The 27174-nt window shown below is 43.4% G+C and overlaps 1 protein-coding gene across 1 annotated transcript in view; it reads left to right on the plus strand.

Moving 5' to 3' along the window:
- The window catches only part of kcnh8 (potassium voltage-gated channel, subfamily H (eag-related), member 8), a 50937-nt gene extending 28166 nt beyond the window's left edge, over positions 1 to 22771 (plus strand). Inside the window, exons 7-16 of the mRNA XM_047605308.1 lie at positions 884 to 1088; positions 3383 to 3592; positions 6327 to 6526; positions 7653 to 7902; positions 13227 to 13441; positions 14286 to 14324; positions 16211 to 16503; positions 17124 to 17239; positions 17473 to 17552; positions 20601 to 22771. Coding sequence (XP_047461264.1) covers positions 884 to 1088; positions 3383 to 3592; positions 6327 to 6526; positions 7653 to 7902; positions 13227 to 13441; positions 14286 to 14324; positions 16211 to 16503; positions 17124 to 17239; positions 17473 to 17552; positions 20601 to 21191 — 2199 coding nt within the window. The 3' untranslated portion in view covers positions 21192 to 22771. The remainder of the gene's footprint in view (positions 1 to 883; positions 1089 to 3382; positions 3593 to 6326; positions 6527 to 7652; positions 7903 to 13226; positions 13442 to 14285; positions 14325 to 16210; positions 16504 to 17123; positions 17240 to 17472; positions 17553 to 20600) is intronic.
- The last annotated feature ends 4403 nt before the right edge of the window (positions 22772 to 27174 follow it).

A 27174-nucleotide genomic window follows, 5' to 3' on the forward strand; every position in this document is an offset into this window, starting at 1 on the left:
TAAGCTTTGCCAGTATGATCATTATGTAACCCCTTAGAATCATTATCCTGTACAAAGGGCCACCTCTGGTTCAGTTAATTGTAACAGACAGGTGATCACACATTATCTTCCAGCTCGCTTTGATATGTTGCAGAATTCTCAGTGACTGCAAGAAGCGAAGCAAGTCAAAATCACATTTCTATGATCGTGCTTCCCAGGTGGTTTGAGGTTTTCTCTGGTCTGCGTCAATCAGTGGGCCAAACACCTCTGTCTTTGACTCATCCAGAGAACATTATTACAAATGACCTGTGCGAACTGTAGTTTTGCTCTAATGTTCTTTTGTGCTTTTATCTGGAACCGCTCACATGCGGGCCGAATCATTTTTGTGATCCATGTGGATTTTGACACCAAGAGTCACGAAGTTACCTGTTAACTGGATTTGACGGGGCATCCGGTATTGGACAAACTGGAAGTCACCTGACATCTACACCACTTGGATCATAGATGGATTTACTTTCAGTGGAGTAGTTTAGACTTTAGACAGCTTGTTAGATTTTGTCATCATGTCACCACACACTTAAATAGCTGAGAGGACATCAGACCCCCGATGTCAGAAGCTTAAGTAAGGCAGATTAATTGTTTTTTGCTATGTGACTCATCTGAGAGGACGACACAACGTCCGTTTCATTTGTCTCAGTATATCATCTTCATAATAGGCACCGTTTCAAACAGGATCAAATGTTTTTGTGCCCAAAACCAGGATGTCAAAATGCCAGCAATTCTTTTATGACTGTGCATGGTGGAAAATCCAATTTCGCATTTACAGTAGTTCTCTAAATAGAAAAAATATTGGCCATCTGTCAGCTAAAAATAAATCCATTCATTTATTGTTCTTTGTCCCCAGGTGTCCGTGGTGCACCTGTTAAAAACTGTGCGCCTGCTTCGTTTGCTGCGCCTCCTCCAGAAGATGGACCGCTACTCGCAGCACAGCACGGTGGTCCTGACCCTGCTCATGTCCATGTTTGCACTTCTGGCACACTGGATGGCCTGCATCTGGTACATTATCGGCAAGATGGAGATGGAGGCCAACGCCTACAACTGGGATATTGGTGGGTACTGGGGGAAACAATGCCAGAGCTCCCATGATCTTATAACAAACAGTGAATCCCTTTCAGCGCACCATGGGTGCTACTGGGCACTGCACCAAAATCAGGAGGAGCTTCTTCAGACACTGTTGGTGGTGGGATTAGTGTCACTAGGGAATGTAATATGATACGAATGTGTAATTTCTTAATTTTACTGCCTTAATCTAAAATCTAATTAGATGAGTATTATAAAATGATTTGTCGTTGCGCAAAATAATTTATTATCATTACACCATTTGCAAAAGCTTGAATGAAATGTGAATGCTTGGAATAAAACATAATTTACTAATGTCTTTAGACGCGATTGGACTTCACATTTATCAGTCTGACAGAGTGAACCATTATCCAGCTCTGTACTAAATCAATATAAAGGAAACACAGAGCTTCTATGGGCAAAATTCTTTACAATGAATGGTTAATTTCTCAGGCTAAAAGCTAGCACAGAGCTAAAATACTGGATTTTTGTACTGATCTTCTGGTTTTATAAAAGAAGTATTTTTTCCTGATTATTTTCAGATTGAGTTCTTTATCGCTCTCATACTGTGTATGTGGGTGAACCAGATGAGTATCTTGATGCATAGCCGCGTCATTACTTACATTCATTTCAAATTAGCTGTGTTTCTGAAAGGATGCTGATGCATCAACACGTCAATGTTTTGTTGAGCAAATACAATGTGATGTTCATCTGGGGATGTCTTTGCTGTCACTGGCCTCCTATATGTGAGTTTAAGACGGCTGCACACACTTAATCTATGGTGAAGCAGGTATGGATTTGTTGTTTGGTAATGAAGCCCTGCTGTAACGTTACAGTCCTCGTAGATCAATTAAAAAGATGACACGTGTGTGGGTTTGAACCGAATTGAGGGGTCCCTCTTAATAACTATATTACACACTCATTTCATCATATTGTGATATTTTGGCATACAGCAGGTGTTTGTCGGCCAAGGACAGCTCAGCAGGCTGCCTGGTTCCTTTAATATTTTATAAACTGTGTATATCGGCAGCTAAATTACGTTTATGATTCCCTTCATTGATTTTATTGATTCCCTTATACGTTCCTTAATATTCATTGAATAAAAAGCAACAGCTCCTTCAGTATTGTAAAATTGCTATGAATGGCTTGATTCTTCTCATAATTAATGACGGAGCCTCCAGGCTTTCCCCTCAGCCTCCGGGTCACTCTTATAATGAGGCCCCCTGGGTTGATCTCTGGTCAGTATCGATGAGCTGCACCGCTTGCAATTACGTCGCTCTTGCGTCTTCACTAACTGTTTCCAGGTCAGCATTGACTAGGTCAGGAGAAAGATGCAGATTTCTCTTCACCAATTACTGCTTTTCAGTGTCATAAAATAACAGGTCAGTACATGAGGCAGGATTAATGTGTTGTTTCCTAATTATGCAATTCTGACGCTGAAGTGAACGTTGAAGTCAGGCAGCTATGAGGTGCTTCCATCCAATTACCATTCATCAGTGTCTGCAGGAGACTCTCTTGGGATCAGCTGCATGTCTCCACACTGCACTGACCAGGGATCAGTTCTGATTCTTAGGCATCTGATCTGCTTCTACTGTAAAATCCATTGTTCTGCAGCTTCCACTAAGTCCACTAATGAGTATACAGAACTAAGAAACAATGCTGCTATGTTTGTCAGTACCGTCCTGGCATAGAGCTGACTAGAGATGACCAGTGTAAATGTGGTAGAAAGTGGTTCAAGCCTGGTTTTTCAAGCCAAGGATGGCAGTTTGGGGGTCCTTGGCCTGAAAAATAGTTTAAGTAGGGACCCCCTACCTACTTTATGTGTTTTATATTAAACTTGGCCTAGTGTTATTTATAAATATACGTGATTATTATCATTTTGCATTCAATATTAAGCTATTCAAACATTGCACAGGTTCAAATATTAATTTTTTTTATTTCAAACATGTGCAATAGTAGGCCAACTGTGCAACTGCCGTAAACATAAACATAACTGACATAACACACATACATACATACATGGGATTTCACCTGGGGACTGAATAGAGTCTTCTTTTTATTTGTGGGGGAAAATTTAAAATATATATAAAAAAAGTCTCCTCAACCAAATATTTTGCAACCCCTCCTTGAAGTACCTCCTCAGATCCCCTTGGGGTCACTGACCCCCTGTTGAAGACCTATGCTTTTAATAATAGCTGAAAGTGAATTAATTACTAGATACATTTAGGTACTTTTATCTGTCTATCTAACCATCCATTTGTTTATTACACCATTTTAAAAACAGGATGGCTCCACGAGTTGGGGAAGCGCCTGGAGTCACCGTACTATGCCATAGGAGGTGTTAACGGGACCAACAATGGGCCGTCCATCCGCAGCGTCTACATCGCCTCGCTCTACTTCACCCTCAGCAGTCTCACCAGCGTGGGTTTCGGCAACGTGTCGGCCAACACTGACGCTGAGAAGATCTTCTCCGTTTGTGTCATGCTCATAGGAGGTACGCGCAACTCATGAACACCCACAAAAATTCTGGGGAAGTATCGCAATCAAACAAGTCTGCAATTTTTACGTGACATTACTTTTGAGAGGAGCAGTAGAAATTGAAAATCATCAAGAGAATGCGCTGTTTTCAGCCTCTCCAACAGTAGCAAAAACCAAATTTAAAAAAGATGAGCCTTTATTTCATGAAAAGGGAACCTCTCTGAGACCGTACACACAAGTTCGCTGATTATATCTTCGCCCCAAAAGGATCATGCATACTAACATAAAGGGCTTTGTTCTCAGTGACAGAAACAGCAGTAAATATTTTTTTCTTAACAGTGATACATTTTTATTCATCACACAGTGACTGCATGATTAAATGGAACTGCCGAATGCGCTGCTTAGCTCGTACAGTAGCACAATAGTTCTTCACCGTGCCCTCTTTTCTCCATTCCCATTCAAACACGCAGCCATTCAAAAGGTGTGTCTGACATGCAAAACTCCAATAACGTTCACATCGACGTGGAGTAATCATCAGTATAAAGCGAGTCCACCCACCCGTACTGCTGGCACAGGCAGCAGCAGACACACGTCAACATGACAGAACACACAAATCCAGAAATTACAGAACACATATACACAATGTTTTTAGAAAATACTGTCTGTCTTTTCATTTGTTGAGACTAGAGTTTGTAAGATATGTTCACGTGTTCTTAATTAAATGTAGTTTCTCTTATTTAAATGCTTGAATATGAATATAAATTTGTACATTTGTCCATTGGTTTCTAATAGAGTAATTAAATCCAGTGCAGGGTCTTTCTTGGGGTGTGATCCAGATTTGGACTTGAAGTGAGGTCAATATTGTGAGGTTTTCCCTGTGGACCCACCCTCCTGATGGCTTGGCTAAATGACCTTGGCTGCCTGGGGGTAGTAGCAGTAGTTGTCTCACACCCAGCACACATACGCACAATAGCACAAATACACCTTGTGGAATAGCTTATAGCAGAGCACTGGTGTAACAGTTTGAGGATGGAATTAGTTTATTATTAGAGTGAATTTAAAAACCTAATCTACATTTATTCCACTGTGCAGTTCAGCCGTGTCACTAAAGAGGAATAATTTTACTTTGATTTCTGAAACTTAAACCTTAAACTGCTTTAATAAGGCACATCAGGGTCATCAGTTTTCTCTGGACAGTCACACTTTTATGTCCAGTGGCTTGCGACACAGCTGCAGTTGCAAACTGAATGCGATCAGTAGAATACATTATCTGTGGGCGTAGAAAGGGCAGATATGTGTCATACCAATCAAATAAGCACCTTCTGGTCCTGACATTGATGTACCTGTCTGGAAGGAGTGGATATCCAAGACATGAATGCAGATATATTTTTGGCTTGTTTGTCTGTTGATATGATTTTAGAAATCAAATGAAGGCGATCAAACCACATACAAGCATCTGTAAAAGTAGCCTTATTCCTGGTGCTTATCCCAGTTCTTATTAAAAAAGACTCACTTGGCACTTTATTAGGTACACCCGTTCAACTGCTTGTCAACACAAATAGCTGATCAGCTAATCACATGGCTACAGTTCAGTGGATTTAGTCATGTAGAGGTGATCCAGACAACACCAGAAAGTTGAAGAAAGAGGATTTAAGTGACTTTGAACATGGTATGGTTGTTGGTGCCAGACGGCTGGTCTGAGTATTTCAGAAACTGCTGATCTACTGGGATTTTCACGCGCAACCATCTCTAGGGTTTACAGAGAATGGTCTGAAAAAGAGGAAATATCCAGTGAGCAGCAGTTGTGTGGATGAAATTGCCTTGTTGATGTGAGAGGTCAGAGGACAATGGGCAGACTGGTTGGAGATGATAGAAAGGCAACAGTAACTCAAATAACCACTCGTTACAATCAAGGAATGCACAATACCATCTCTGAACGGTGGTGGTGTAATGGTGTGGGGGATATTTTCTTGGCACACTTTGGGCCCCTTACTACAAACTGAGCATGGTTTAAATGCCACAGCCTACCTGAGTATTGTTGCTGATCATGTCCATCCCTTTATGACCACAGTGTACCCATCTTCTGACGGCTACTTAACTGGCTTCTTGTAAATGACAATGAGTTCACTGTACTCCAGTGGCCTCCACAATAGAGCACCTTTGGGATGTGGTGGAATGGGAGATTCGCATCATAGATGTGCAGACAAATCTGACAAATCTACAGCAACTGTGTGATGCTATCATGTCAATATGGACCAAATTTTCTGAGAAATATTTCCAACACCTTGTAACACCCAGCTCTGTGGGCAAAAGGGGGTCCAAAGTGTACTAGCAAAGTGTACCTAATAAAGTAGCCGGTGAGTGCAAATCTGCTCTATATCCCTCTATAGGACATGAAAATACAGAACAACTGCTCCTTGATTTCATCTCAAAACACAATTGACCTAGTTTGTATCAGCAGGTGGTTTGAGTTCAAATCCCAATCATCCTACTTGCATTGTACTGCACCTCATGCTGTTCTTCTCTTTACACTTTAGTTCGGTAAAGTTTGCAGTGAAATACACAGTAATGTGATATTACTCTGCTCCTCTCAAGGCCAGAATAGTGTGCAGCAGGTCTCCCTATTTTGGTTCCCTATCTTGACAGCCCACTGTCAGCTCAGTCTGTTCTGCTATATTTCAATCATCCTCATGCACCATCATCTATTTCCTGTCTAACTCTCCCTCATCCCTTCCTCTTTTTACCCACAGCACTGATGCATGCCTTGGTCTTTGGTAATGTGACAGCCATTATCCAGAGGATGTACTCACGCTGGTCCCAGTACCATACCAGAACCAAAGACCTCAAGGACTTCATTCGTGTCCATCACCTGCCACAGAGCCTCAAGCAGCGAATGCTGGAGTACTTTCAGACAACCTGGTCGGTCAACAATGGCATCGACTGCAATGAGGTGCAAAACAAACACCATTCGTGTGAATTTTAAGTTAGGAAGGTTTTATGTGTCCAATCCATCCCAATATCTCCATCACGCACCTAAGATGGCATTAACGAGCCTACTTGTTTTTAGCTTGTTTTTAGCTCAACGGGTCAGCACAGAGGGATCAATAATTCATTAGAAAATTCACATGCCTCTCACATAGCAGCCCCATATAAGGTTGATAATGTGATCAATACTACATGACCCACCACTACGTGAAAGCATGTCGTTGAACTCGGCTTTGACTGACAGGGAGAGAAAGACGCGGCGTCTCTTACATATTGGGATGGTGTAATTTGACAGAACCCGTTTTGAGCCGTGTGACTTAAAATTTTAGACAGTCTCAAGTGTAACAGCATTAGACAACGGCTCATGAACTGAGTGTAGAAAATATATGTTTTTGAAAAGGATAGCTTAGAGGAAGCACAAACAGGAAAGTGGAAGGAACACCTTTCCTTGACAAGCTCAGGGAAACTGAGGCAACCAGTCAGCAGTCAAATAGTAACTCGTCCCTCCAGGCTGTGAATGCCTGCAAGACAGCTGTCAGAGCCCAGACCAGGGCTTAGATGGAGTGATGATGATGAATCCTAGACAGATGAATTATAGATGGGACTGTTGATTAAACTGAGCTTGGCCTGACGAGTCATTGATCAGGCCTGTGTGATCATGTGCTCCAGATTTTTACGTATTTCTTCACAAGCTGATACTCAGATAGATAATACGCAATTTTTTTTTCAACCTGTGACAGGGCTATTCCAAGTCGTATTTAACTCACCGGGATGTGCGATGAATCATGATGTCAATTCAGTAGTATATAAGTAATCATACAGCTCTATAATTGGGGTCATGCAAATGACTTTTTTTTCCTTTATTGGTATGACATGTGTTCTCTGAGGGTCTGTCATTAAGAGAATATCAGCGTTAGCTCTAATGTTTCCCGTTGTACCAGAGACCAGAAATAAAATCTGAGGCAACCCAGACCGAATGTTTAGTCACAGAATTGCAGAATGGTGTTTCTCGCAGCTGTCTCTTGCCTTCTCTTTCTCTTTTTTCTCTTGGTTTCATTCTCTGCCTTCCCCCCCTCCCATCATCTCCACAGCTGCTGAAGGACTTCCCGGATGAGCTGCGATCCGACATCACCATGCACCTTAACAAGGAGATCCTGGAGCTGTCGCTGTTTGCCTCTGCAAGTCGCGGCTGCCTGCGCTCCCTGTCACTGCACATCAAGACTTCCTTCTGCGCTCCCGGAGAGTACCTCCTTCGACAGGGTGACGCTCTCCAGGCCATCTTCTTTGTCTGCTCGGGGTCCATGGAGGTGCTGAAAGACGGCATGGTGCTCGCCATCCTGGGTACGATAAAGGGACGAGGATGGGGCTCAGTAATGGGGAAAAAGTGACAACGAATACCTTTGAACCATTATCCTAGTTTTAAAAAGAAAATCCCAGAAGTGTAATTCATAATAAATATTTTGTGCAGCTTTTTGTATTCAAGAGTGATGCTCTAAATTAGCCCATTGTGTAAACATGGAGGCATTGCTGTGTTCTAAAGGCTAGAGCTCATTCTCAGAGGCTATTGCTTTCGTCAGATGCCATTTTCTAGTAGTAAGTGAGTCGAAGAAGGGCTTATCCAGCTGTAGCCTTAATTTCTAAAGCTTGATCTCAGGCTACATACATTTAAAGAAGCACTGAGCGGAGTTGACAGGCAGGTGTTGTATTATAATTATATACCAGTAATCAAATCAGTCCACAATTGTTCAGTTCCATAGTTGCTTAACCGGTCCAGGCCAGGGATGCCCAGCTGAGCATGGTCAGGTCTGGTCTATAGCATCGCAATCCAGTCCACTGTCAAGTTTAATCTGAGCTCTCCAGTGGAGTCCAGCCCATTAAATCAGCTCCGTTCACCGGAGTTTGGTCATTTTACTTCCATCTAGTCGAGGCCAGGCTGTCCAGGCAGGTTCTTGCTTTTATGGAGCCCAAAGCTAAATGTGTTTTCAGTTGCACTTGCAGATTTAAATGAATGTTTGATTTGCTAAAGTGCCAACTAATTACTGCATCATCTGGCATAATAATACGAAGGTCTATGTCAGCCCTTGAGTAATCCCTAATCAGCAATTTACGAAAGAGTAGGATGCTAAAATAGAAGCTGGCTTTTAATTAATGAAGGAATATGACTCCATAACAAAAAAAACTACAATTCAGCTAAAACTAAGAAAAGATATTTATTCGTTGAGTATTTATGTTTTAAAGTAGAATAGATTCAAATTAATAAAAGACGATGACAGAAAAAAAGTCAGTATGTCATCCAGACAATACAACAGTTTTGCATGGAAGAATACACTTGGTTTAAATCATTTGATACACTTATCCTTTTAGCCTTTCATTGGCAGATCTGGATTAAAACAATTATACACCGATCAGGCATAACATTATGACCACCTTCCTAATATTGTGTGGGTCTCCCTTGTTGCCTTCAAAACAGCTGTGACTCACCAGAGAATGGACATGTGTCTTCTGAGGGTCATGTGGTGTCTGGAAATAGAATATTCTTAGTGGAGGTCCTTGGGTCCTATGGGTTGAGGGGAGGGGTCTCTGTGGATTAGACTTGTGCCAGTCCATCCTACAGATACTTGATCCATTTGGAGGCCAGGTCAACGCCTCCTGCTGTTCTTCATGTTTCTTGAGTTGTTCCTAAACCATCTTTGTGTGTGTGTGCCTGCGTCAGGCTGCGTCCTGCTGGGGATGGCTGCTGCCATCAAAGGGTGTCACTGCTATGTGGTGGGGGTTTCCATACAATCACATGAATGCTAGGTCCAGATTTTGTCAGCAGAACATTGTACTGTCACAAGATGGTCAGTGATATAAACGTCACCTGGCAGTGGTTTTAATGTTGTGGCTGATCTGCACACATAGACAAGCAGCGACATGGGGACAAAGGGCCATGGGATTTAATGAAATTCTTCAGTTTCTAGAGATGATAGATGTAAAACGTGCATGTTGCAAGTCAAAAGATGATGAACGTCATTTACTTCACCTGTTAGGTGGTCATAATGTTGTGGCTGATCATTGCAAATTAAAAATATCAAAGATATCCAGAGTTTAATCAATTAATGAGAAACGCCTTTAGCTTAGATTAGAATAGGGGCTGAATAATAGACCTTTACTGCACTTCCTATCAATAAAAGGAAAAAATGCCTACAAATGATTTCACAACATAAAATAATTAAACAAAACCTGCTCCAAGAAACTCTGATGTTCACTATTTGATTTATCACATTATATAATCATATGTTTAACTATTTGCTTCTTAACCATTACTTCCCAAAATACAAAACTTTTCCTTTGACTGAGAATAATTTGCAATTTCTACACCCGTGCTTTTAACATCATCTTTAAACGGGCAACTTCTGGCAAAAACAGTTTTGGATCTCATTTAATTCCACTCAAACGAACGGCTTTTTATGTTCCTTTGTCACCTCTCTTTGAGGACATCTGCATAAAAGTGTGCCTACTTTTAGTCTGTAGTGGCAAAAGCTCCTCACTCAAAAGCATATCTCGCCCAATTTGTATGCAGAACACTGTAAATCTGATACAAGATGCCAACTAATTCTAGCAGTATCCCCCGCCACGCACATCTGTTGTGCAACACGACCTCTCGTCCTTGTGACCTTAATGACGTTTGGTGTCTGACCTCCGGGACTCGGCGTTATAGACCAATCTGGCACAAGTGTGCGTCCCAGGAACGTGTGTGTGTGTGTGTGTGTGTGTGTGTGTGTGTGTGTGTGTGTGTGAGAGTGAGTCAGAGAAAGCCCGTTAAAGATCTGAGTCCGAACCTCCATCCATCAATTTGTTTCTGTTGGTGTGGGTGCTTAAAATCGCTATGTCGGTCTATATGTCGAGCTGTGTATGTGTGTGCGCGCTATTAGTTTTGCTTCCTTCATGTTCCAGTTGAGGGAAGAAGAAAAAAAAATAGAGAGTTTGTGTGTTCTTGGGCGTTTGTGTGTATCGAGTAGGTGGAATTGTTTACTGCCGCAAGAAATGGTGTGTGTTTGTGTGCGGGGGCGGGTGCATATCTGTGTGTGTAGGCTCGACAGGCGGAGAGCATTGTGTCTGCGCTCGCTTGCTGACTGTGCAGAAGGTCAGGCTGACATTGAGGGTCTGACTGAAGGAGAAAAAACAGCGTCTTTCTTTCTCAGTCAGTCGCTCTTTCTGCCATGCACGCACACACACGTGTGTGTGTGTGTGTGTGTGTGTGTGTGTGTGTGTGTGTGTGTTTCCTCTATCGTCCTCATTGTTGTCGCGCCACAAGTCCACAGCTGCAGCCCGGCACTCTATAATAGGTAGTGGGTGAGAACGAGAGAGGACCAACGGTGAGAGATGTGAAAGAGAAAGCGCGAGAGGCAGAGGAGAATGTGGAGTGGATGGAAAGAAAAAGGACGGAGGGAATGTCGAGGTGAAAGGGGAGCGTTAAACAAGAAGACGGAAAGGGAAGAAGTAAGAGGGGAAGAGACGGGAAAGATACTTGGAAAAAGGAGTGAAGGAGGAGGGAAGAAAGAACAAAGAAATTAGAGTGAAATGAAGACTTGGAAGAAGCATGTAAAGAAGTAAACCGGGCAGTCGGGAGAGGAATGGAAGAGGGAAAAGAAGAAGAATGAAAGGAGAGTTAAGAGGGGATGAATGAAAGGGAGTAAGGAAAGGAAGAAGGAATGGCAGGAAAAGAGAGGAGAAAGAAAGGGAAGATGGCAAAGGGAACTGATCTTTCTGAAGGGTTCTTCTTTCCTGCCTAGACATTAAGAAGGAAAGGCGGCTTGAGGAAAGTAAACAAGGGCGAAAAGGAGGAGGGAAAATGTAATAAAAAAAAAAGCAACAAAGGAAAGGAAAGGCAAGAAAGAAAAGAGGCAGGGAACAGAAAGGGAGGCAGCTATGACGACACAGGAGACAGTGACAAAGGGTTTCTATATAACTGAACCAGTGAGAAATCAGGGAACAGAGAGCGGAGTTATGACTGAGAGAAGGAGGGAGCAGACAGAGAGATAGAGAATAAAAACAGTCATGACTGCCCGTCCATCAGCTGCGGTGTAATTTAGCCACGTTCACAATGACCATAATGAATAATTTATCCCTGCTTAAGGGACATTAGCACGAACAGGATACTTAGCTTCACCGTGTGTGTGGAGCAACAGCTGCCACCGTCACTTCACTCAAAACTGTGGAATTTACTGCAAACAGTGACACTGATTCTGCTTCATAAATAACAATTAGAGGCAAAAACACAACATTCCTCTTCTCTCACCCAAACATCGGTGCTTTTTCAACATTTCTACCTTAATCTCTTCTGTTCAACAAAGTGCTGTTTTTGCGGTCTCCTCCGTCGTTCGCGAGTGACCGCTTGCGCTCGTAACATTGTAATTTCAACATCGTTTGACAAGTAGGTGGCAGCAGTTAATTAGCAGAACACATTAGCATTCGTGTAAAAACTGAACAGAAAAGCCAGTTGTCAGGTCTGTTTATTTCCAGCTGCCTTGATGTTCATTGTTGTCGTGTGTGGTGAAAAGAGCTGCAGGATGCAGATGAAGCGGAAGATACAGTTGTCAAAAGCCCAAATTACAGTGACGTTTAGTCGTGTTGGAGGTGTTTGTGCCAGTTTTTCTCCTAATGATGGCCTTAACTGTGGCTCCAGCTATAGTGAAAAGAAATTACTCAAGAAAGCCGTATATCAGACTATTTTCATTCGTTATAAAATGCCATCTTTTAATATATGCACACTAGGTGTGTGCAAAGCAGCCAGTATTTGTATTTGAATAAAATTTGGGTAAAAGTCAGAGTTTTTTTTTTTTTTTATGAGTTACACTTCTAATTTAGGATATGTAAGTGTAAAAGTAAGTATTCTTTCATTAGCCATTAGAATAATTATGGATGTACATGTAATATTGGTTGATGTTTTGCATTAAATGCACCTAATATAAATGTGTGGGAGACAATAAGGGTGACTGTGGCTCAGTAGGTAGGCGGAGCAGGTAGCGGGTCGTTCCCCGGAATTTTCCAAATGACAAAGTGTCCTTGAGCAAGACACTGAACCTGTTGCTCCTAGTGCGTGGCCCTGGTGTGTGAATGTATGTGTGCTTGTGTGTGCGAATGAGTAGATGTGTCTGTGACTGTAAAGCGCTTTGAGTACCAATGAGAGGAAAGGTGCTACATAAAAACAAGACTGTTTACCGTTACCAATAGACAATAGTACCGGTAGTTACATTTTTGGTCTGTAGCCTGGACGTTGGTGTAGTGTAGGGAATGATGCCACGGCAACTCTCAAAAAATTGTTCTTACTACTATTGGTACAGGGACGCCATTATTACACCTCTAATTAAAAGACAGTAAATACGTTGAGTAAGAAAGTAACAGCTTCCCAGACATGTCAGCAGCATAGGATCATGTGAACATGAGGGCTTGGACAGAGTCTTGATGGAGAAGTGGTCCTCTTCATATCTCAGCATTGCTCTGCTCCAAAACTTGAGTACACCTTTTAGAGACCCTGCAACAAATGGAAGATCTGAAACGGGTTGGAGTGTCTGCATCAGACACTACAGCATGTGCAGCTTCAACCCCTTTTACCAGCCTGCAAACATTTCTCCACGACCCCTTTTTGCTGACCTACCTTGTCCATATCTGTCTCTGAGCAGGTAAAGGCGACCTGATTGGGGCAAACCTGTCCTTAGATGACCGGGTGATAAAAACCAATGCGGACGTGAAAGCCCTCACCTACTGTGACCTTCAGTGCGTCAATCTGAAAGGTCTCTACGAGGTGTTGGACCTCTACCCGGAGTACTCTCACCACTTTGTCCAGGACATCCAGCAGGACCTCACATACAACCTGAGGGAGGGACATGAGACGCACGTGAGTCCGTCCGACTGTCCTAAACATGGTCTACACTGAGGTTTCAACCCGAAAAGTAATAAAGTTCAGAAACCTTATTAAAGTGAAACAGGCAAAATAGGCCTTTGTCTTCAGTTGATTAAAATTATTAAAGTTTATTAAATATGGAATTATAATGATGTCTTAATAATCTTCATGATCCCGACCACAGAGAAGGGTTGAATGTGCCAGCTTCTCTGTGTAATGAATCACTGTACTGTAATAATGTGTGCGAATGACTGATGAGCTGAGACAGAGGAGAGTAAAAAAGGGCTGGATGGCGACGACTGGGTTGAGTGTGGGTGAAGAAAGCAAACGCTGAAACGCTGTAAAATAAGAGAAGTCTTCAAGTGTGTGTGAGAGTCGCAGAGCGTGCGAAAACCAAGAGGGCACTCGGAGAAGCTCTGCTGCTGTAATTACAGTCAGGTGTATCTGTCTCTCCCAAACACCACTGGCCCACTTACATGCACACACACACACACACACACACACACACACACAACACACACACACACACACACACACACACACACACATAGAGTACATGCCGCAGGGCTTTTAGGTGAAGGTAATGTGCAGAGGGGCTGCCCAAATCTCAAGACCGAGCAGAGTTTAAATTAAGTCAGGAGGAGGGACGTAGCTGTGGATAGAGGCATGTTTGCAAAGGGATCATGTATTTGACTACAGTTATATCACTGTATTAAGGTGAACCATTTTCTGTAACCGCCTCCCCGTAGACTTCTCTGTAAACAATGTGGATAAATATTTTGATTTCCTCTCTCTGCGCTTTATTTACTCCACATTTTCTTTGCTGGTTGTCTTCCAGGTTAAGGCTAGACTGTCCACAACACCTCTAGAGACTCAGGTAACAAACTGTTGGCACTCTCACATACACCGAATAGGGGCTTAAGAACCAATACATGTACATATTAAGGGTATTTCTTTCTGTTTGTATTTGAAATGGAAATAGGCGTACCTAACATGAAGTAGGACTCTACTTCAGTAACTAGTATTTATAAAACATCCCGCAGTCCAAAAGCTCTTGTGAATTAGTTTACCATCCAAAAGCAAATTTGCACTTGTGATATATATAAGATATTAAATATATAATGCAGGGGTATTTAACATTTTTTTCTTCTGCCTCCATTTATCTCTTTACTATGGGATTAATGTTAATGTGCATTCAAAGAAATATAAATTTGCAGGGGAAAATTGGGGGTAAAAATTAATAAAATATATAAAAATGTCTAATCAACCAAAGATTTTGCAACCCCCGCAGTACCTCTGCGTACCCCCTAGGTGTCGCGGACCCCCTGTTGAAGACCTATGATGTAATGCATTATAAAAAAATATATATATATATATATAGCAGCAGCAAGTAGTTGCAGAGCAACCGCAGTTGTTTCCTCACAGTGAGGCGCAAGGCCTGAGGGACAAACGACCTCCTCAACCTGTCAGAGGAGCAGAGCAGACAGACACAGCAGCCTGTCACTGAAAGAGCTTCTCTGTCTGGTTACGGTGTCGTGTAGAGGGTGGTGGACATTGTCCATAATGGACTGGAGTTTGTCCCCACACAGTAAAATGCAGCAACAACAGGCTGTGGCAGACATAACCTTTTTCTTGGAGACCTTAAAAGAAAGAAAAATACTTAAAAGAACAGGTTGTTCAAAGTGTCTGAAGAGACTAATAAATTGAGTGTTGTCAGTGAAGTTAAAAAACTTTTTTGTTGCATATCATGGCCACGTTAACAGTTGAGCTTGGAACTCTGAAAGAAATTGTAGGGTTTAAGAAACATCATTATTAATGTAGTAACTGATGCCCATCCACGACACCTTAATAAGATAGGAAATAATAATGAATGGTGTGTAGGGTGATATTAAACCTCCATCACTCATAATGGACACACTCATTCTTTTAGAGTTAATGATTATGACGAAGAGATCTTTTTCTGGTGGTGGGAAGGTTGAGGGAAGAAGACTATCAATTCATCTCAGAATTAGTTGAAGTCGTTAAATCATAGCCAGAATAGAGGGCAGTGGTCTATATGCTGCCCAGCTGCTCAGATCTGCAGCAGAATCGATTCATCCGTCAGAGCCATTAACCTGACGCTGGTGGTATTTTTGTCAGAGAACGACGGGTCACAGGCGGCTGATCGATAGGTGAATGTGGACGTCATTTCTGTTTATGTTACCAGATTGCGTTCCCACATTACAGATAATCTGCATCCCAGTAATTTAGCTACAGCGTGCTGCAGACATTTGACAATAGACACAAATGTCAGAGTTCACTGGTGGTGCATTTACTATCCCGTAGGTCACGGTTTCAGGCTAAAACGTTGATCAGAGGATTTATTTGTCAACCTTGTCACTCTTGAGGGGGCTGCTCTTTGCACTTACAAGTCATTAGTGCTTTATGTGTATTGGGGGAAAAAAACTTGCATTTCAGGGTGACAGTATTAAAGGTGCAAGCACAGCTTTAGCATCTTTAGAGGAAGAAGGAAAGGAAACAGCATTCACATTTGCTGAGACGGTGAATGTGGAGAATTGCTAGTTTTTCTAGAAAAGCAGAACAGACATCAGTAAGCATCTTGCTTTCGATCAAATGAATAGATTTTAATTTCATGTCAGCTCTCTGACATTACGTTGTTACCTTATCTCCAGAGCTTTGTCGTAGTATCTGTATGTCCTCAAATCACAGGCGATTGACAGCTTTTTGCCATTTTCACGTTTTTTCTTCAATTTCTTTTTCCAGTTGGGAGTGAGAAGGAACGGGCGAGTGGTTCAGGGCTATCCGCCAATTGTAGAGGGACAGGAGGTTCACGAGGAGGATGAGGAGGAGGAGGAGGGGGAGGAGGAAGAGCGCGAGGCCACGTTTGTAGCTCTGTCGTCGGAGCAGAACCGAGCCACGAACCTCAGGGACACTGGTGGGAAGTCTCCACTGTGCCGACCCAGCAAGAAGACCATGGCACAGAGCTCCAGCAGGTCTCGGAGGAAGATCCAGGAAATTACTCTCACCACTTTAGACCCTTCCAACCTCAGCCCCAGGTGAGTTGGACTGTCGTTGTTTTGTCTATATGCCTGTCTAGACCTGTAGCCCTGTGACTCTCTGCTATGTCTATTTTTGTCATTCTTCCAACACTATATGTGGGAAGAGCTGGGGCTGAGACAAATGCGACAAGTAACATGTGTTTCATTTATTCACTAAATCTTGTGGCCACAGTCAGTTGGAAGTTAGAGCATCATATCTGAAATACATACAGTACATACATACAGTATGTCTTCAGCAGGGGGTTCAAATCTTTGGTTGATTAGACAATTTTTATGTTTTTTTGTTTTTGTTTTTTTTTATTTCCCCCCACAAATTCACACTACAAATTTACAAAATAGAGTTCTAAGAAAGACAACTGGGCTCAGCTATTGCAGTGCAAACACATGTAGTCTTTATGCTAAGCTAAGCTAACAATGTCCATGCTCCAGCTTCTTATTTAACTTCAACATGCAACAATACAAGTGCTCCCAAAATGTTAAGGACCTGATGACATTTAAGCTTTTGAACAACAGGAAACACATACAAATTTTTCATTAATAACATTTCTCAGTTAAATCCAGCATTCTTAAAGGACAAGTAACAATTTGTACTTACACTCGGCCTCGTCTCTGTTCAGGATAGTGGACGGTACCGAAGACAGTGAGGGCACAGAAAGCTCCCTGGCCTTCTCCTTCTCTACCAGCCGAGGCTGTCCTGCCAACGAACCAGTCAGTGCCTCAGCATCTACCACAGGTCTTCTCATCATGCACTGCACACACAGCAGTTTACCTCTCACTTGTAACTTATTACCAATTACTGTCCGCAAGAAAAATGCTCACATGCAAAATCCTGCAGTATTTGGGAGCGATGAGGCTGATTAATGTCTGTCAGCGGCTACGATATTCATCGGCTGCCTCGATACAATAACTGCGGGGTGGAAGTTTGTTCCCGCTCGAGGTGATTTATAAGTTCCTAATTTGTCACAGGTATGCTGCACATCAGCACAGCAGACCTAGCGGCTAAAGCCGAGGAGACCAGGGGACAGCTGCGACACCTCGACCAGCAGGTAGGACTCGTCAGGACTTTGAGTCTCCGGGAAATGAGCGCAGGCCGGTGAATTATCGCGAATGCGGACATGCATGTGTGCGTGAGTGGTGAGATGGAGAGAGACAGACAGGTGGGCATAAGTAAGCACGAGCCATATGGCTGCATCAGCATGTCAGACACAAGATGGATGAAAGGATTGAGAGACGTAATGAACCAATGAAAAACAATAAATAAGATAATGAATTCTTAATCCACGGTGCTCCTCTGGTATTTACATGAGCATATGCTGAGCATTTCCTGTAGCATCGTATGGGATTCTATTTTTATGTTTTGTCGTCCAGCGCGGCCCGGTGTCCAGCCTTAAAGGTTCACACACGCACACACGCACAGACTCTCGTGCTGTATCCCGTGGTTTTGATTGGCGGGTGGTTAAATTGACATTAGACTTTTGGCAGGTGGAGGAGGAGTGCTTGCTTCCTCCCGCTAAGCCCCGGTGTGCATCGTAGGATGAGTTGAAGACAACGAGACACGAGGAAAATATGAAGCAGAGCTAAATTTGAAAAAGACCTGAATTCATGAAAAACACCCGCCGGGTGGAAGAGCGTAAGTGAGAAGAGGAAAACACATAAAAGAGAGTCGCGTGAAAGACGGTGGCACAACACCCTTCACAGTTATACACGCTGGCTCTGCTGTGCCTTCTCTGGCTCTGCTGGTCGCCGGTGTTTGACAGGAAGTCTCTCAGCGTGGTCTTGTAGGTTGTTAATCCACACTTGGATCCATCCACACAATTCACCACAGGAGATGAAAAGGTGTGTTTGATTTAAGCCCTGTTTGCTCCCTATACAAACACACCCAGCAACAACGACAAATGAGAGCATTGTATGTTGTGTGATGTATACGGCGCAGTAGTATAAAAATGTGTAGGTGCAACAAAAAGGGGGCGGGGGGTTAACTTACAGTCATTTAGGTCATATAATAATTGATGAAAATTATGTAACACCATGGAACAGTGGGTCTGGATCGCAATGTTTTATGTGAGTTATGGCCGTCCAAGGAAAACACTGACAAGGCTAATATCTTTACTAATTTTGACCTGAACCACACAAACGTAGCGATATTTTAATGAACTACAAATTGTGTGCTCGCAGCAATAAACCAGCTCTGCTCTGCACCCTGACTTCTTACCTTTGCCCTTTGACTTGAAACAATAACTGCGCCTCTGAACGGCTCATTCCAATGGGAGATGAATAAAGCATTAATGGGATTGAGCAGAGGCCCAACATTGTGACCTCTGCACCGTGCAAAGGAAAATCATGATGCGGAGCTACACGGCAGCGCAGGAACAATCGGAGCATAGCCAGAAACACATTACAATGCAATGCACACGCTGAGGGAGACAAACACATGCCTGCTCCCCAGTAGTGACCTCGTTTTGAAAATGAATATTAAGAAACAGTGGATAGACTTCAGCCGGTTTAATGTTCCATTTAGTAAGTTTGGGTCTGTTTTGTAAGGTACAATATTTAATGTGAACTGTAAATTTGGTTTGAGCTTAAAATATGTGAGTTCTATCAAAGCGTGAACATTACTGTCCACAGCAGTTCTTTGTTGTTTAGCTGATGCACTGACTAAAGTTAAGTAACCCACTTTGAAGAGCCATACCAACCCTTTGACTAGCACCTGTAGCTGCAGTGGTCATCCGCTGCTGTTGTTTTCTCTGACCGTCGTCATAGACAGTTGTCCCTGACGTGGGAGTTCTTGAATCATGTTGACAGCGTGTCAGATTGGACCATCCTGCCACTCTCAGCTTTTCTGTTTAGACTCAGGCTTTTACCAGCCACTCGAGAGACTGGAAAGACGGGAGGACTGTGAAAGAGGGGCAGACTGTTTTGTTGAATGTTTTGCTTCGGCAGAGCTACGATATAGTCAGGGAGACCGTGACGAAGCTGAATTAACTGGATGTATCATGTGTTACACGTCTGCTCTCAGCCTGATTTGTTCTACCTTGATTACAACGTACAGGAGTTGTGCACTCAGCCTGATCACCCCTTGACATATTCGCACAGCGACTGGAGCGGTTCCCACCTGGAGTTGTGTGTCCTGCTGAGGGCTGATGTGCATCCAGTTGCACCGATGTGCATGATTGGCCTGATGAATGGTCATGAGTGCTTTGACTGGCAGAAGCAGATGGCGCATTGGCAGGGCTTCATGGTCGTGCCCTCTGTGGACATGCCACGTGTGGGGAGCAGCTAATCACCAGCCCCCACTCGTCAGTGTAATGACCAATTATAGCAGCTTGATGTTACATGGAAAGCGGCAGGCACAAGACGGATACTTTGACCCAAAACGAGTGACCTGAAAATGCCAAAATTATTTCGAGGTACTGTAAATCCTGGGGCTTTTTGTTCTCCGTAATTAGCGCTTCCTAGAAAGTTTGTTCTTATTACATAAGCAGAGAAGTTACGCGTGGCGGAGGCTCAAATGTAAGAGATGTAGGCATTAGAATGGATTCAGTTCCTCAAACAAGTAAACAAACTGGAGCCTTAAAACCACAGATCAACCCTGAATGACAAACCTGATAAAGTTAGCTTGGAGCATATTTTTAACTGAAGTGGCAAGCAGGTATCGTAAAAATATTTTTATACTGTACTTCCCCATATTTATTTAAGTTGTTACCATTAAGATTTTAATCTCGGTGGACTGGGGGAAATCTATGGTTACCACAGTAACAGCAAGTGTGGTTACCGTGGTAATATGACAGCCCAGTCAGCTTCTACATTTCATTTCACATGCTCACTGTGGATCCTTGTTATTCTGTTAATCAGTTCAACCACAGTATCTATTGTCTGATTGTGGTCACTGTGCTTTTAATGCGAAGCAACTTTAGTAGGAATGTGTAAATTGACAACATAATTTCCATAAATCTGCGAATCCGTTGTGGATATGAATAATTTGCATTAATTGCAGACACATACAAATGTTTCCAAAACGTGACCAAATAAACGTTTGGTTTTAATACCCACGTGAGTGTCTGGGATTGAAGGCAGATCTGTGTTTGTGTCTGCAGGTGAACACCCTCCGGAGGGAAGTGGCCGACCTCGGGCAGGTGATGAAGAGAATGGCTCACCTCATGGAGACCCTCCTGCCATCAGTGGCGCCACCTGCGGTAGTCTGCCCTGCGCACTGCTCCCCGGCGCGCCCCACATACCTGCACCATCCCCCCTCCCCTCAGTCTCACCCTTCGCCATCTTCCTCCCAGACTGCCTCTGTCTGGACGGACACACCCATGTCCCTGCCCTCCTCTCCTCTCATGTTCTCCCAGCAGCATGCTGCTATGTGTCACACGGACTCTCTGGCGCATAGATCCCAGGACCTCCAGCTAGGGTTCCCCGTTGTCTCCAAATCGCCGCCACCTCAAACTCCCAACTCTCCAGTCCTCCAACCATCATCCATCATCCCAGAGCCTCACAACCCTCCTTCCCCCATAAGCTCACTGGAGTTTTCCCACTACAGAGACGGAGCTTCTAGCTCCATCAGGTCAAGGGTACACAGTCCACCTCCGCAGGACGGGGGAGGTGAGGGCCCTCTTCCGAGCACTGAGTGTTCTCCTCAAACTGGACTTGGAGGAATCTACCACAACCCAACCAAGGGTTTGTAGCAGAGCTGCCTCAGAACTTCCCTGGAGTCTGCAGGACATTTTCCAGGACATTTTTGTGGGATATATTCCTGAACTATAAAAAAAAAAAAAAACCAACTGGGGTCGCCCATATCACTGGAAGACGTTTACAAGGATCAGATTCTTTTGTTTTAAAGGCACGTGTTTAAAAATCCAGTTGCATGAAAACAAGTAACGAGAGGGTTTAGGTGTGTACCTTAGAGAAACTTAATGTTGTTAGACGGTATGTAGAGGCCTGGCTCAGCTTTGGAGCTGTATGGTAGCAGCTCTCTGGGTGCAGCTCAACTCCAACCCCTTCCCCCTCCACTTTGAGGCTCCTTCAAAGAGTGGAACTGTGCTATAATGGAGACATTGGAGGAGGACGAGGAGGAGGAAAGAATTCATCTCCTCTCATTTTTTTTTCTTTTCTCCTGACCAGAGATGGTTTCAGGCAGACTGTGTAAAGGGTTTTGAGTGTAGAGACAAAGAGGGTTGGAGGGCGGTTTTTCCCCCTAGCGCTCTGTCTCTGCCATTTCCTTTCCTTTTAGCTCTTCTTTCCTTGCTCACTCAACCCGTGGTGGATGCTCTGAATTAGGTGGAACAGTGCATGGCTGGTTGGACTGGGAGCTCCTGATGGTGTGAGGAGGGAGATGGGACGTATTGTGCTCTTTACCGTTGAGCCTCAGGGAAAGAGGGGTGGGCAGGAAGTTGGCTATGGAGGTGGGTGTGGGGTATGTTATGCCTCGGGCAGCGCGGCCCCTGCTGTCCTCTGTCACAGTGAGCACGGGGACTCTTTCTCCTTGTCTGCTTCCCTCTTCCAGTGTTTCTCTCCTCCTCCCTCCTCCCTTTCCCTTCCTCTCTCTCTGCATGCCTCTCCGAGCCTTTTGAGTAGTGCCTGTAGACACACATTAACATGCTGCATGTCACCCTGTGGAAATCCAGCTTGCCATTTATCTATCTATTTAAAGGAAACACGGTTCAATCTTTATATAGCTGAGCCCGGCATTTACTGGTGCATATTTAATGGACATGGACTCAGTTTAAGCAACTTGGTTATTTTAGGCACAAGGTAGTCGCCCTTGTTGTGAGGTGGCCTGGAGCAAATGTTACCAGTGCTAAATTGGTTCATGATCCACGACGTAGGCTATTTCCCCGATCGTCACCCAGGGTTACCAGCTCTGAGATCCATTTCCTAAGCCGTTCAGAGCGAAGGCAATATTCCCACATAAAAGCACAATAAGGATATAAAGACACTTTTATATTTCTATGAATGTATCGATACTAAAGATGTATTTTTTTTACCTCAAAGGATGCAAGAGTGCGGGATGGCAGTAAATGACGCTACTGCATAAGAGGTTATGTCAGTTCTGTGTGCTGGTATCAGCCAATGCAATCTTAAACCAGGAAAAGGGTCATAACTCTCATCCCAACAGATCTACTGTTCTCTTTTGAATTCACGTAGGTTTGACTCTGCTTCTCTGCAAATGGAATGTACTGTAATCGAACTTCTTTTTTTCCCTAAACATTTTGATATCTATTAGATACGAAACAAAAAGGGTTATGCTAATAAACTACAAATATGACTGTTGTGTGCTGGCTGTTCTTGTTCATCAGACAATCATCAAAGCTGGAAATTATGTGATTCTTATTAAAGAATCATGACATCCACTTTTTTTTCCCTTTTATCCAAAACAAATATGCAGTACACCTTGCTCGCGCTTCAGTCTCACTTGTAGATGTGTTTTTATTGATCTTTCAGGGTCAAGGCAAGGGATATAAGTTTTCTCTCCATGCCACCTCATCAGTCTTTATTGGAGGGTTGTGTAAATGCCGTCACAGTGTCATACTGACATTCTGAAAGCAGACTGTCCTTCAATTTATTATTAGTATAAATTATGTAATTTTGCAGTAATACGAAATGAATGAACCCACCCAACACAGCTAAGTCAAGAGGCACACGGCTAGGATAAATAATATAGATCATCATCAGCATAATGAATTTCTAGACATACTGGCCACTGTCATTAAGCATCTGAGACTTGAGGTTAAAGAGTTGAAAATTTCCACACAATCAGCTTTCCCTTCCTCACCCCCCAAAAGTCACCCCCAATGTCCACAAAGCACCGAAACAAGAAATGGAGAGAAAGTCAATAAATTACTGAGTGGGAAAAAAATATATATTAGGTCGCAAAAACAGATGATGGATTCAAGATTTATTACAGCGACTTTCTTAAACCTCAACTGACTGAACAACTGGGAACAATGAGGACTCATAGCCACCCTGCCAAAACCTGTTGCCGCCCCACCTTGAGATTTCCTGGGCCGATCTCTGCCAGCAGTCAGAAATAAATGCTGCCCGAGGATCCGTTGTGAACAAATTCTGAATCATCCTAAATTCATGCATACTAAGCAGCACCTTTTCCGCGACCCCGTGTTTGAAGCAGCGTTGTATTCGTGCCATTGATTTTCTTCTGACCTGATGATGAGTTGTTGCTGAACTCGGATGAAATCTCTCTCATCCAGTACGTTTGTTGCTAGCTCTGTTTGGAATTGCGCTGTGTATTTGTTTTGTGTGCCTGTGTGTGCGGGCCCTTTCGTCAGCTGCAGCCACGGTTGATCTGCGGTGAAAGTGCAGTGGCCGCCATGTCCCACTGGTGACGTAGGCAAGGTAAGCATGCGTGCTGCGCCCACGTTGACACACCTGTCGGAGGTCCAGCTGCTCTCACCTGCAGCTCCGCTGTGTGTTTGTGTGTTTTTGTCTGTGCTGGGAGTTGGTGTGAGGGGAATACCGGATGTATCACAACTAGAGTCATGCTCAGGGAAGCTAATGAAGTTTGCACACAGAAGCAGCAGCAACGTGAAAATGGAGACAAGATTTTCCTGCTTGTTTTCCTGAGAATGGACGTGCAGGGGGATGTGTTTGCACTGAGAATGATTTGTGTATTTAGCAGCACCCCTAGCACATCTGTGGGAATGCTGTCATTTACCCCGAGGTCTTGAAGATCCATCCATATTTAATGGTGTACAGACAATCCCATCCTGCCTGTTTATGCATCGTTTTATCCACCTGCTTGCAAACTCATCTTTTATTCACTGCTTTCCCACTTTATCTGTCATTAGCAAACTGAGGCCCATCTGGCTTCCTGCTTTGCACCCTTCCCTCCCCAATTTTCAGTGGAAGGCGGGGTCTGATTCAGGGAAAAGCTAGACAGAAATTAAAAAAAAAAACGCACCTGGGTATTCAGTTTAAACATACACTTAACTTTGTGTTTCGGTTCCTCTCTATTACTGCAAGTCTGTGTATGTTTTCCGTCCGCTCGATTCACATTGTTTGATGATGGCCCTGACCCAAATACAGCAACTATTCATCCTCGTCCACGCTTGTCATCCGTACACACAAGCTGAAACACTGCGCGCACACACACACGCACATTCACTCTTCCATTCAAATGAGCACTTTATCCCAGTGAAAAGAGCCTCTTCACTTGTCCCTCGCCCCAGATTTCAGCACTAAAATACACCAGCGCTGTGCAGGAGGTGAGAACTTCTCTCTCAGGTAATGAAAATTTTGCCCATTCCGCTCCTTTCATCTTGGAGGACATAATGGAGATATGCAGAAGTCTGCCAGCTGTGGTGTGGTCTTTCCATTCAGGCCTCGCATAGCTCCAAGACAAGAGGCTCAGCTGTGTGCTGAACCAAGAATGCATTATGAGTTTGTGGTTTTGCTCTGCTGTGTAGCTCTGGTTCCATGTATGTGTCTGGGCCTGCAACAGAGCTCACATATGAAAATGGAGAAGCTCTCCACACAAGGGCTTTACATTTATCTGTTTCACTCCGGGTGAGACTGTGGCTGCTGTTGCACAACCGAACACTTATATTTGCATTTGTGTAAAACTGGAAGGGAGGGAGGGGGGAGAGGGGGGTGAGCTTGCAGGACATCTTGTGTGTTTGATAAATGAGTCGGCGCTGCTCCCCTGGGTGCCGCGGTACAAGTGGTGGGAGGGGTGACAGAACAATGCGCATGTCAGAAGTGGAGATTAATGGTGGCTCCCTCTCTTAGAGGTGTTGGTCTGGCTATGCCCATCGAGCGAAGGATACAGGAATGGCTGCTAAATTACCTCTTTCGTTGTTCACCTGTCAGGGAGTAGTCTGGCATTTTTAAGCAAAATTTAGGAGGATCATCAGCGAAAAGAGCTCTTAGTAAATAGATGTCTCCCACTGTGTTGAGGTAACAGTGATGTAAGGGCCCCCGTTGAAAAGTCTGGACTTAAATGCTCAGACATTTGCACAAGAAGAAAAAGGCATTCCTCTCTCTGTGAGCACCTGCCAGCACTTTATCCTTTAAGACACTGTTAGACTGATGTAGATGGAGCACCTCTCCATTCTCCTTTGTGAGGCTGAGTTTCTAAAGGATAACTAGCCAAAAATTAACATTTCAAAAAAGACGCCATCTTTTCCACCATCCAAGCAGTGGCTAAGTCTTAGCCAGGGGTGCAGCCTAAAACCTTACAGGAACATAGTGTAAAAAGGTGTAGTTTCTCCAGATAGGGTCGCTGTTGTTTCCTTTAAGGCACAGGTCTTCAACATGGGGTCCGTGACCCCTAGGGGGTCCGTGGAGGTACTGCAGGGGGGTTGCAAAATCTCTGGTTGATTAGACATTTTATATATATTTTTATTATCATTATTTTTCACCACAAATTTAAATTTCTTTAAATACACAATGTGAATCCAACATATTATAGTAAAGAGATAAAAGGACGCAGAAGATGTTATCTTTGGAGCTTGTTCCCATCAGCCAACTACTGAGGCCAAAATGGATTGCTTTAAATTTCATATCTAAACATATACACATACAAATATACAGTTATATGTGTGTTTATGTCAGGTATGTTTAAGTTTATGGCAGTTGCACTGCCACCCTACTATTGCACATTTGAAATAATAATAATAAAAAAATTATATTTGGACCTGATTATTATCTGAATAGCTTAATATTGAATGCAAAATTCTGATAATAATGTATATTTATAAATAGCACTAGGTTGAGTTTAAGTATAGAACACATATAGTAGGTAAGGGCTCCCTACTTAATCTCTCCATCAGTTTGGGGTCCTTGACCTGAAAAATGTTGAAGACCCCTGTGTTAAGGTATACACACACTACAACCAGCATCTTAGTCGCCTGTGTCTGGACCAAAAAGTTGAACACAGCACAAAATCTGCAGCCAGCTGGCAGTAAGAGAGATGAAATCATCCTAAATACCAGCAGGTGGCAGTAGTCTGTATTTGTCAATGAAAACTCTAGGGATGCTAGGAAGTAGGGAAGAATTACAAAGCATCAAACAGAGCTGGCCTCTCCATGAATCATGCAAATTATTCATCTTAGATGATTGTGCCATTGTGCAAATATGTTGTTACTTGAATGTTTGGTTGATATTGGAGGAGCCCCCTGTGTGTAACCTTTGAGCGTCATCTTTTTGTCTGCTGTCTGTTTCTCTTCCCTTGCAGCGGTTTGCTAAGTTGAACAGCCAATCAGAGGTTCTGTATCTGTCTCACTGATGCTCTTCAACATGCTCAACTGGTTGAAAAGCTGAGGACAGGGATGCAATCCTAAAAACTACAGACGCTCACAGGCCACTTGGTCTGTCTAGGCTTTACTCTAGCATGGTATTTCTTCCTTGCAGGCTGGATATCTGCATCTCACATGCCTCTAATGCTGGACAAAAAACGGCCTCTTTTATGACTTAACATGCATCTGTTTTAAATTATTTGTGTAAATGCAGTCTGACCATAGCTTTCACAGTGTCAGTGGGGGAATGAGTAAAGCTGCTGCTGTTTATTTTTTGTTACAGAGCTTGTGTGTTTAAAGAGTCAGAAAATCACTTTTTTTCCAAGTACCACTTCAACCACTTTAATTTACGGGGTGTCTGCAAAGTCTGCAAAGGAACTTTCTAAATGAGACGTTCAAAAAGCCGTTTTCGTCTCTG

The sequence above is a fragment of the Mugil cephalus genome, chromosome 14 (genome assembly GCF_022458985.1).
Source record: "Mugil cephalus isolate CIBA_MC_2020 chromosome 14, CIBA_Mcephalus_1.1, whole genome shotgun sequence".
Taxonomy (NCBI): domain Eukaryota; kingdom Metazoa; phylum Chordata; class Actinopteri; order Mugiliformes; family Mugilidae; genus Mugil; species Mugil cephalus.